The sequence below is a fragment of the Peromyscus californicus genome, unplaced genomic scaffold (assembly GCF_007827085.1).
Source record: "Peromyscus californicus insignis strain IS unplaced genomic scaffold, ASM782708v3 Scaffold_4__1_contigs__length_199733344, whole genome shotgun sequence".
Lineage (NCBI taxonomy): Eukaryota > Metazoa > Chordata > Mammalia > Rodentia > Cricetidae > Peromyscus > Peromyscus californicus.
Window position 1 is genome coordinate 99,567,887 of NW_026294562.1, and position 11,704 is coordinate 99,579,590.

Genomic DNA, 11,704 nt, shown 5'->3' on the forward strand with positions numbered 1-11,704 from the left:
ATTCAAATTGTAAAGGCATCACCTTTGTTAAGAAAACAAAAGAGGTTAACAAAAGATATATAAGAGTGCCTGTGCAAGGAAACAGGACTCTGATTTGAACTAAAAACAGCATGTAAGCCTTTTCTAGACTTTTTAATTACACATGTCTATGTCTGTGTTTTTGCACAAAGAAGTAACTTTTCGTTTCACCAGCAGGAGTGGGAGAAAGAAACCCCATCACTCCCTGGGGAATATAAACCTCAATGGGGGGAAAAGAAGCATTTACTTAGTCAAACACAAAAATATAAACATTGTCATTTGTTTCTGCTCCAAATATGTCTGCTTTACTGTACAGTAATTATAAAGATAGTAATTCCACTGGAAGGATTTTGAGGGTTTCTTGTCACGTGTGTGTGTGTGTGTGTGTGTGTGTGTGTGTGTGTGTGTGTGTGTGTGTGTGTACATGTGTATGTGCATATATGTGCTGTTGATCCAGGTAAGAGGGCAATTTATGGAAATCAGTTCTCTCCTCCCCAGGGTGGGTTCAGGGGATCAAACCCAGGTCTTCGGACATAACAGCAGGTGTGTCTACTCATAATGCCACCTCACTGTCCATGGAAGTATCATTCTGCACATAAGAGTCCAGGTAAGTGCTTTAAATATCATCATTTTATGCATTTGCTCACAAATTGGTTTTTAAATGTGTTTTTTAAGCTCTCATAAACTCAGGGTCATGTGGTCTTTCTCACTCCTGTAATAAAGTTGAAATTTCCTTATTAATCATCATGCCTGGAGATAACACTAACAAATCATCTTCCCCATTAACCATAACTCATGTACTAGAAAACTGTCTCCTTCTTTCCCACCTTCCTCTGAGGCTCCTCACACTGTAGTCCCTTGGACCCTTGAATTGGAACAGCCTGTATATGGCCCGGCGAATAACCTTGGTCTTCAAACTGTAAATGATTGGATTCAGCACAGGAGGCAAGAGCAGATACATATTGGCCAAAATACTACAGATCACCCTGGGGGTAGAACTAAAGAGACGGTGTGCCACAGACAGTGTGATCATTGGCACATAGAAAATGGTCACAGCACAGATGTGACATACACATGTGCTGAGAGCTTTTTGTTGCTTTTTGGGGGCCACAATGCTCAGAACAGTACGAAGGATCAAGATGTAGGAGAAAAGAATGAACAATAAGTCAGTGCCATTCAGGTAGAGCTGAAGAAACATTCCCCAAAAACTGCTGATCCAGGGGTTGGTGTATGTGAATTTGATCACATCTGGATGGAAACAAAATGGGTGGGAAAGCTCTTGGCCTCCCTGAAAAGACACACTGTTCACAGCCATAACTGAAGGAAATATGAAAACCACTTGTCTTATACAGATGATCAGTCCAATCACAAAGCTCATCATGTCTGTGAGGAAAGTAGCATACTTCAGAGGGCTACAGATGGCCATGTAGCGATCAAAGGCCATAGCCACCAACACTGAAGACTCCAGGAATGAGAAGCAATGCACAAAGAACATTTGAATGAGGCAAATTCTAATGCTGATCTCCCGGGCATGAAACCAAAGAACGCCAAGGACAGTGGGAAGGGTTGTGATGGTCAGACCTAGATCAACAACAGACAGCATGGAGAGAAAATAGTACATGGGCTTGTGGAGACTCCGTTCAATGATAATAGCCAACAAGATAATACTGTTTCCCAAGAGTGCAACAGTGTAGAGACCACAAACAGGAATGGAGATCCAGACATGAGCAAGTTCCAGTCCAGGAAAGGCAGTAAGAAGAAAGCTGGAAGAGGAGGACGTGGTGTTATTGAAGATCAGCATCGTGAGCTGAAGACAAACTCTGGGGGAAAAAAGAAGTAATACTAATGTGTGTCGTCACATCCTTCTTGCAAGCCCCTATGCTTTTATACATCTTTCTCAAATTACACAACTGTGTTCTGTATTTGGAACTCCCCAGTCTCCATAACATGAAGGGATTAAAACCTCTGATCTAGCCGGGCGGTGGTGGCGCACGCCTTTAATCCCAGCACTCGGGAGGCAGAGGCAGGTGGCTCTCTGTGAGTTCGAGGCCAGCCTGGTCTACAAAGTGAGTTCCAGGAAAGGCACAAAACTACAAAGAAACCCTGTCTCAAAAAACCAAAAAAAAAAAAAACCTCTGATCTAATTTCTACAGCACCTTGGACCATTCTTGCTAGAGCCCAGCCCCATTTTCTTGCTTCTGTTCTCTCTCTTAGATGTTACTATCACTTGCATTTTAGACTCCAAATATCTTCAGAAGCTCTTGTGTTGAACTCTGGTCCCAAGTACACACTGTTTATAGCTGAACTTTTGAAAAGTGATTGAATCATAGAATCTCTAAAATCATGGATGTACTAATCCATTTAGATTAATAGGATATAAAGAAGTTAAGGGAAATTTAGGCAATGAGATCTACTCGAAGGAAGTTAGTCACTGAGGATGTACCATGGAGGGATGCATTTTGATCCCTGCCTTTTCCTCTTCTCTGTCACATAGTTGCCATCAAATGAGCCATTTTTCTTCGCCTTGGGCTTCTACCACAGTGTACTGCCTTACCACAGACATAAGCAACCAAGTCAAGTATCATGGACTGAAGCTGTAAGACTAAATGAGCCTTTCCCCTTTATAAATTATTTATCTTAGGTTCATTCTCATCTTATTTTCCAGATTAGTTCTATCTTAAAATAAAGTATTTTAGATACCTTTCATATAAATGTAGACTATGAAATAATAATAGCCATATTTGTAACCTGATAGGACTTTGTGCTGAGTCAATAAGATATCTCTGAGTTGTTTGTTGTTGATGTTGTTGTTCCAGGTGCTGCTGAAACAACATTGCTCTTATTAGGAAATTTTTTATTCATTTTACATATCAACCACAGATCCCCTCTCATCCCTCCTCTCGTTCCCCCAGCCTCTCCCCCAACCCACCCCTCTATCCCCTCCTCCAAAAAGGTCAAGTAGTTTTTCTAGAGATAGCACTAGAGTAATAGAGAAGCACTTTGGTGTCACACTGCCACTTGTGATACTCACAACACGATGCCGCTGTTAATATATGATTTGAGATGTTGCTGTCTAGATGAGTCCTTGTAGCTGAATCATGGGTCACCCTTTCCTCATACTCTCCTAGTCTATTTTTAGTATCTATTCTTTATTTTATTTCCTATTGAAATAATTCCAATAAGTCTTCCTTTTCCCACGTCACATGTTTGTAAGATGCCCTCTCTGCTCTCTGTTTCTGTTTTCCTGTGTGGTTTCCCAGCTCCACTAAAGCACCTAGTTTCTATTCTTCCCTCCTTACTACACTTTAGCACTGTTGTTTCTACGTCTTCCCTTTGAGACCCATCATGTGACTTTGAACCCACTTACTGCAGGTATACTGTTTTAAAGAGTCCTGTCAGGACTTCTGAACATTATTCTAGAATAATTCGTATTTTCCCTACGTGTCCAACTAACCAGGAAAAAAAGATTAGTGCTTTTTTTCTGTATTGGACCAGCCATACTGAAGGTAGCATTGGCTTATACAAGAGACAAGAAACAGTGACTCAGATAAGACCCACTCTACTCTATTCTTTAGTAATTCAAAGGCTTATATCACTGCCTCCAGCACCAACAGCAGCAGAGCCCAGCCTCTGTAGCTCCCAGATGCTATGAAATTTTCATTTGTCAATATTCTATTTTTTTTTCACAATCCACAACATATGTTGACAACTCCAGAACATGTTAAACTGAAAGTTCTCCTTTGCTAATAAATCCTAGGACCACAATGTTTGGACATTGAATTAGATTTTTAATTATAAGGCAGAAATGATACTGAAAATTGGTATAAGCAAGTGCTATCCTTTCAATCTGGAGTGTTAGTTTCTTGATAGTTAAGCATGTGATTCTTACATATCTCAGTGCTAGCTAGTGATACACGATCTGGAACAACAGAAAGCTTTGATTAATAATATCGATTGCAGAATAATTACGATGGTCACAATAAAGAGTTTCTAGCTCCTTTTCTCTTTCTCTTATTTTCTCCCCGTCCTTTGTCTCTTCATCTCAATTACGATGATTATCTAACAATGTCTCTCTATTTCTTCAACCACATTATCCATCTTCTAAGATTTTCTTGAGTTTTCTTTGATCTTTCTCCTTCCATCTCTGACACTTTAATTTCCTCCCTTCAATCCCTTCTCCACTTACCTGGTCACATCTCTTGAGCCTCTTCACATAACAGAGATAAACCAGTTTCCAAGGAGGGGACTATATAGGGAGTGTCACAGAGTCACCAGACAACAGTAATCTTGATTACTGAAGTACACTAGATAAAAACAAGAGTGATGAGATCAATATGAAATGTTCTCCCAAAGCAGCTCAGGCATAACTTAACACACTGCTTTCAGGCTCAAACAAACCCCATCCATCAAAGCTGGGAGCAAAGGCCTGGCCCTGGAGGCTGCCTGTAATAGGTGTCCACAGAAACAGCCTGCTTGTGTCAGATAACTACATCCATTTCTCTTCCCCTAGCCCTGGGCTACAGATTATCAGCCAAAGAAGCTCCCTAAATGTCAGAGATTAATTAGGACAGGGTAGAAAAGGTAATCTCTCTCTTCTATGATGCTAATATACCTTTTGTCTAACAAGTTCTAATACCTCATCAACAATTCCCTTGTCCTTCCTTTTATACAGGAGCCCTTCCTGAGAAGCCATAACAGTTGAGTCATGCCTGTTTTCTATTTGGCTTCTAAGTATAAGCAACTTAATATTTGATGAGTACAGAAACTACACTATACTTTTTAAATATATGCACTTGTAATCAACCTAGTGAATTAAGTGGTAGCCTTCATTTTGTCACAGCTGAGGGAAATAAAGACAAAGAGTGAGTAACCTTATCTAAAAGCTAGCACATTAAAGAGCTGGAATTTAAGTGTATGTCTTATTGTAAAGTTCTGGAACTTACTCAATCAGCTACTGTGTGGTGATATTTTATTTGTGCTGAAATGTGGTGATATTTTATTTGTGCTTTAATGAATAAAGCTTGCCTGGAGATTGGGGGAAAGGCCAGCCATTTTAACTAAACAAGAAGTCAGGCAGCACACGCCCTTAATCCCATCACTTAGCAGGCAGGATCTCTGTGTGTTCAAGGCCACACTAGGGAACAGAGCCAAACTTGGTGACACACACCTTTAATCCCAGTACCAACCACAGAGGCCTGGAGGTCTGTACAGACAGACAGAAAGTGACAGATCAGTGTAGAAAAAGGAAGTGTGATAGCTGGGCTAAGATAGCCAATGAGAGGGCAGAATAGCAAGGCAACAAAGGTGTGGTTAGACAGGAAGTAACTCAAATTTGAAAGCTGCAGATTTGGTGAGGTAAGGTTGGCTGGTAGCTTTCCCTATTTCCCTGATCTAAGGCTTTCACCCCTATATTTGGCTCTATGTTTTTTATTTAGTAAGACCATTTAGAAATTCGGCTACACTAAGGCACCCTCTTCAGTAAACTGTTACCCACATCATTGGTAAGTGTGGTTTCAATGTTTCATTCTCAATTAACCCATCCTATAGACCTCCTGATTCCAACTGCAAGAACGTGTTCAAATTAAACCTTATCTTGACTAGAGTTCAGCTTTCTATAGCTTATACTAAATTAATAATCTTTATAATAGCTAATTTTCCCTGGATTTGGCATCTTTTAAACATTTTCACAGCCATATTTTCATAGTCTCTTGCATGATGAACACACAATAAAAGGGCTTATCATAGTAAGTATCTTGAGATTAATAATTTCGTGTATTATATATTAAGAAAAGTTTCTATTTCTATGCAAATACATTATTTCCCACAGACACTAAGGTTTCAAGAAGATTTAAAATATTGAGTCTAGAAAAGATAAGAAATATAAAAAAAATCTGTCTTAATGAAGTAGCAGCCTTCTTACATACAAACTACCAATGACCTGATGAAGAAGTCAGGGAAACAATGCCTTTCACAATAGCCTCAAATAATATAAAATATCTTGGGGTAACTCTAACCAAACAAATGAAAGACTTGCATGATAAAACAAAAATTCAAGCCTTTGAAGAAAGTAATTAAAGAGAATATCTGAGGATGGGAAGATCTCCCATGTTCATGGATCAGTAGAATTAACCTAATAAAATTATTTCTACCTAAAACAATCTACAAATTCAATGCAATTTCCATCAAAAGCCCAGCACAGTTCTTCACAGATCTTGAAAAGACAATTCTCAACTTCATCTAAGAAACACAGAAAACACAGGATAGCAAAACAATCCTGAATAATAAAAGACCTGATGACAGTATTACCATCCCCAACTTGCACTAAGAGCTATAGTTTTAAAAAGAGCATGACATTGGCATAAAAACAGACACATCTATTGATGGACTTGATTTGAAGACCCAGACATAAATGCACATGAATATGAAAACCTGATTTTTTTTTATAAAGAAGCCAAAAATACACACTAGAAAAAAAGACAGCATCTTCAACAAATGGTATTGATCAAACTGGATAGCTGCATATAAAAGAATGAAAATAGGTCTATACTTATCACCCTTCACAAAACTCAACTCCAAATGAATCAAAGACCTCAACATGAAAGCAGATACACTGAACCTGATAAAAGAGAAAGTGGGGAATAGCCTTGAACTCATTGACACAGAAAGAGACATTCTGAACTGAACACTGTTAGCACAGGCACTAAGATCAACAATTAATAAATGGGACCTAATGAAACAGAAAAGCTCCTACAAGGCAAAGGACTGTCATTTGGTCAAAGTGGCAGACTACAGAATGGAAAATTATTTTTACCAACTACACATCCAATAGAAAGCTAATGTCCATAATATGTAAAGAACTCAAGAAATAGTTCTTTATAGATATATAGATATAAAAAATAACCAAATTAAAAAATGTGATTCAAGTCTGAACAGAATCCTCAAAAGAAGAAACTCAAATGACTGAGAAACACTTAAAGTAATGATCAAGATCCTTAGTTATCAAGGAAATGCAAATCAAAATTACTTTGAGATTTCATCTTACACCTGTCAGAATGGCTAAAATCAGTAAAACAATTGACAGCTCATGCTGCCAATGATGTGGAGTAAGGGAAACACTCATCCATTGTTGAAGGGAGTGCAAACTTGTACAGCCTCTATGGAAATCAAAGTGGCAGTTCCTTGGGAAGATAGAATTCAATCTACCTCAAGACCCACTCTTGGACATATATCCAAAGGACACTTCCTCCTACCACAGAGACATTTGCTCAACTATGTTCATTACAGCTCTATTCATAATATCCTGAAACTGGAAACAACCTAGATGCCCCCCAAGAGATGAATAGATAAGTAAAAAGTGATATATTTATACAAATGAAGTATTACTCAGCCATTAAAAAAATGAAACCACAAAATTCAGTGGTAAATGGATGTAACTTGAAAAAAATCATCCTGAGTGAAGCAACCTAGACCCAGAAAGACAAATATGGTATGTATTTGCTTATATACAGGTATTAGTTGTTAAGTCAATGATAACCAAGCTACAATCCATAGAACTATGGAGGTTAGGTACAGAGTAAAGGACTAGAGGGTAATTGACATATCTCCCAAGGAAAAGGAAATAGAATAGATAATTATGGAGAGTAACAGCTATAATTAAGGACCACTTGAAGGGTAATATGAAAAGCTAATACAGTAGACACTTGTAAAATATATTCATATATGAAGGCAATCTAGATGAAATTCCCAAATAATAAGAGAGACAGAACCTCAACTGGCCATCTCTTGTCACCAAATGAAGCTTCCAATTCCAGGAATAGTTTTCATCTAAGTGAATTGTTAGCCAAAAGGATCCCATGGGAACCCCTAAACAACGCAGGCTGTTTCCAGTTCTACAAGTTATTCTTCATAAACAGAAGGCAGTGCCCCATTGTTGAAGCCAAACCTACACAACTCATTGAATGTGGAGAAGTTGAGCTCATGCCTACATAGAACTTTTATACCTATGTGTAAGGGGCTTTGTAGGGGGATGGTACTCTGCACAGTATCAAAGGAGAAATGTAAACCCTATCCCAGCTACAACCCCTTTGATCTACAATGGTGTCCTGCCTGCAAGGTATGCTAGTGTAATGGTGGCACAGAGCTTGTGGGACTAACCAACCAATATCTGATTGAACATAAGTCCCACTCCACAGGCAGAACCTATACGCAACACTGTTTTGGTGACCAAGAATCTGTGACTAGATAGCACAGAGACCTAGGATTAGAAACAAACACTACTGTTTTAAATACAAAAGAAAACAACAATGACAAGATGTATGGCAATATGACTCTTAATGACATTCTGCTATAATCATAGATGAGTGCCTTGCCCAGCTATCATCATAGAAGCTTCCTCCTGCAGCAGATGGGAACCAATATAGAGAATGAGAAACCTTAGAATATTAAATCCTAAACAGAATATCTCCATCAAATCCCTCCCCTTAGGGCTCAAAGAACCCTGCAGAATAGCTAGAAGAAAGAATGTAAGAGTCAGAGGGGTTGGAGAACATCAAGAAAACAAGGTCTTCTGAATCAACAGGATCAACGCACGTATGAACTCACTGAGACTGAAGCAGCATGCACAGGACTTACAAGGGTCTGCACTAGATATGTTCCTAGGGCTGACAGGACACATGCTGGCATCCCTAACCCAGAAACTGTCTCCAGTTGATAACCACCTACAAATGAAAATTTAGTTTCCTCCAATGGAGTCTCATTGGGGAAACAAATTACTCTTAAGGGTAGGATCCAAGTCCAGCAGTAGATGGCCAACAGAAAACGAACTTAATGGCAGCATTGGAGGATTCTTGTCTCATAATGTTGTGTCAGGTCTTTTAAAATTTTATCTTATTTTTGTTTTTATCTTATTATGTTCTATTTATACAATTTTCTCTTTTTACCATACGGGTTCTTTTGTATATCATGGCTTCCAACTTAATGTTTTTATGGGATTCCTAAGTATGGGAACAAGTAGGTCTCTGCATCTACATCTGTTTCTTGTGCTTTTTATGGGCTCTTTTCCTTTTATTTGCTTGTTTTTGTCCTATTCTGATGTATTATTTTTGTTTTATCTTATTATAACATATTTTACTTTATTATTAGCTTGTTTGTTTTCTAATAAGAGACAAAATGGGGTGGATTGAGAGTAGAGGTTCAGAGGTACTGGGAGGAGTATAAGGAGGGATATATTTTGTGAGAAAAAGAAAACTGTTTTCAATAAAAGGAAGAAATAGTTATCACTGATTACTAAATTAAATCAGTGTACCAAGTTCATCCCACAGGTACTGAGCTATACTAGTACTGAGTACACTTGGAGTACACTGAGTTGGAAAATATCTAGGTTATTGTGTAGTATGTAGGATATTAGAAAGGGAACGCACAATGAACACCGTTAGGTTATCATGTAAGAATCCAGCATAATAAAAGAGCAGAGAACCTCCTTGGATATAAGGTTGAAGTTGAAATCCAAAGTGAGGAAATGTGTGCTTTTCTAGCACAACACATGCTCTTCTTTGTATATGCAATTTCTTTTTGAACACTTTATCTCTTGTTTTTAACTCTCTTTACACACAACACACTTCGTAATATATGTGGAAACAGATAAATGAAGACACAAGAAAACAAATCGACACATTAAACACTGAATGCAGTGTGGCTATAATGGAGTAAGGCCAATTCAAATTGGAGAAGGTATGACTACATGGGAAAGGCGGAGAGGTGGGAAGCTACTTTCTAATATTCCACACCCCAGTGGCACAGTCATAACTTAAAATAATATTTTATCTGTTTTGTGAAAATCTAAAAGAGAGGTGGCTTAAAGCTTCCAAACCAATTATAAAATAATTTTGCTTACAGCCCTCATCTGATCAGCACACACTATAGCATGTGTTGAAATATCACATTAAGCTCCATTAATGTGCCAATAAACACATATTAATCAGGTTTTTAAAACTGTTATAACAAAAAGATAACTAAATGGGAGATGTTAATCTATTATTTTGACTTGCTTCAGGATAGTGTGTGGAGCCTCCTGGGAATGTCTAGTTTCTCATACCTAGTTTCTGTCCCAAGGGCACTTAGTGGCAGTGTTACTTGTGTTCTCAGTTCCTTATAGACAAGCATGACCATGAGCCATGTGCACATACACTTGGCTGGACAGTAAATGGGCAGGGGACCTCCTCTTCGGGTGAGAGCCAGGTAAGATGCTCGGAGCAAGTAGACCAAGCACATTGGGCAGTGATTGTTGATAAGTGAGATGGAAGGAACAGAACAGAGTAGGGGAACAGAGAAAAGAGTTGGCGGGGGGCAGGTGAACAGAAGTAAAGGACTACAGATGAAAGAGCAGAGAAATTTAGATGATGGGTTTGGAGTAAGAGACACAAACTGAAGATCATGGGAACTGAATGAGAAATCTGCAAGAAACTTGCAAGCAATACTTTTTTCCAGGAGAAAACATCAAAGCCAGTTATGGACTAGACATGGAGTAGAATTGCTGTGTGGGCCACACAGTGACACTGTATTCTTTATTTTCCCACACAGCCTTTAAATTTGGCTGATATCTATACTTTCATGAATATTTTTAAATAGGGTTTTTTTTTCGATTTTTTTAAGTTGACCCCAGTTCTACCTTTTTATGGATTCCCCATGTTCTGAACTCCTTTCCCACTCTCTTAAGAATGACTATTTTTATGTTGCAACATATAAAGTTAATCATGATATTTTTAACCATCACAAAAGTAATTTAAAATGGGCAGAACAGAGATTTTTTTTTTTTAATTGTAGGGAAAACAGAGGATGAGACCACAGACAGAAATGAGTAATCGGCTTCCTACAGTTAGCTATGATCATACTAGGCTCTAGTTTCTTCATATTTTTTCAATCATCTGTTTTCTCCGTGACTAAAACTTCTAGGCACAGAAATCTATATACAGTGCTGTTCCTACTTGTCTCTAATTCTTTCAATATCAAGTAAATCACAAAACATAAAATAAAAAGAGATACCAATGTAGATTAAGCAGATGCATGGGCACCTTGCCCATATGGTTGGATTTATTTGACATGTAGGAGGAGATTTAAATTCCATGACTTTATTATTATTATTATTATTATTATTATTTATTATTATTATTATTATTATTATTATTATTATTATTTTGGTTTTGTGAGACAGTTTCTCCGAGAAGTTTTGTTGCCTGTCCTGGATCTCACTCTGTAGACCAGGCTGGCCTCGAACTCACAGAGATCTGCCTGGCTCTGCCTCCCGAGTGCTGGGATTAAAGGCGTGTGCCATCATCGCCCCGCAAGGTCCATGTTTTAATAGCTGCCCAGGTGATGGTAATATAGATGTGATTCACAAACTAATTACATATTTTAAATATTTAGATAATTAGAATGCTAATTATATATTTTTAAAGCCAAAGAATGTGAGTGCTCTGTACATTTAGTTCATCAATGTGTGTCAAAGCAAACAGTCAAAGTCAAAACTCTAAAATTCTGATGCTCATTCCACCATGTAATAGCCTGATTGTGATGCCCATTTCACCTGATAACAGCCTGCTGATGCCCTTGGATTTTCTTGCTTTCCAACCTCTGATTTTGTTTTTCCTTACCCTTTTACTGTAGCATTTGGATTTTTAGAGATATTTTA

The 11,704-nt window shown here is 38.1% G+C and overlaps 1 protein-coding gene across 1 annotated transcript; it reads right to left on the minus strand.

The window, feature by feature from the left end:
• Positions 1-811: 811 nt before the first annotated feature.
• Positions 812-1,834, minus strand: LOC128125161 (olfactory receptor 51T1). The gene has a single exon (XM_052762234.1). It carries the CDS (start codon positions 1,817-1,819, stop codon positions 812-814), a length of 1,008 nt encoding a protein of 335 aa, XP_052618194.1. The 5' UTR covers positions 1,820-1,834.
• Between the last annotated feature and the right edge of the window lie 9,870 nt (positions 1,835-11,704).

What these genes read in the sequence shown, in the direction of transcription:
- LOC128125161 (XM_052762234.1), bottom strand. Translation starts at nt 1,819, where the DNA reads ATGCTGATCTTCAATAACACCACGTCCTCCTCTTCCAGCTTTCTTCTT.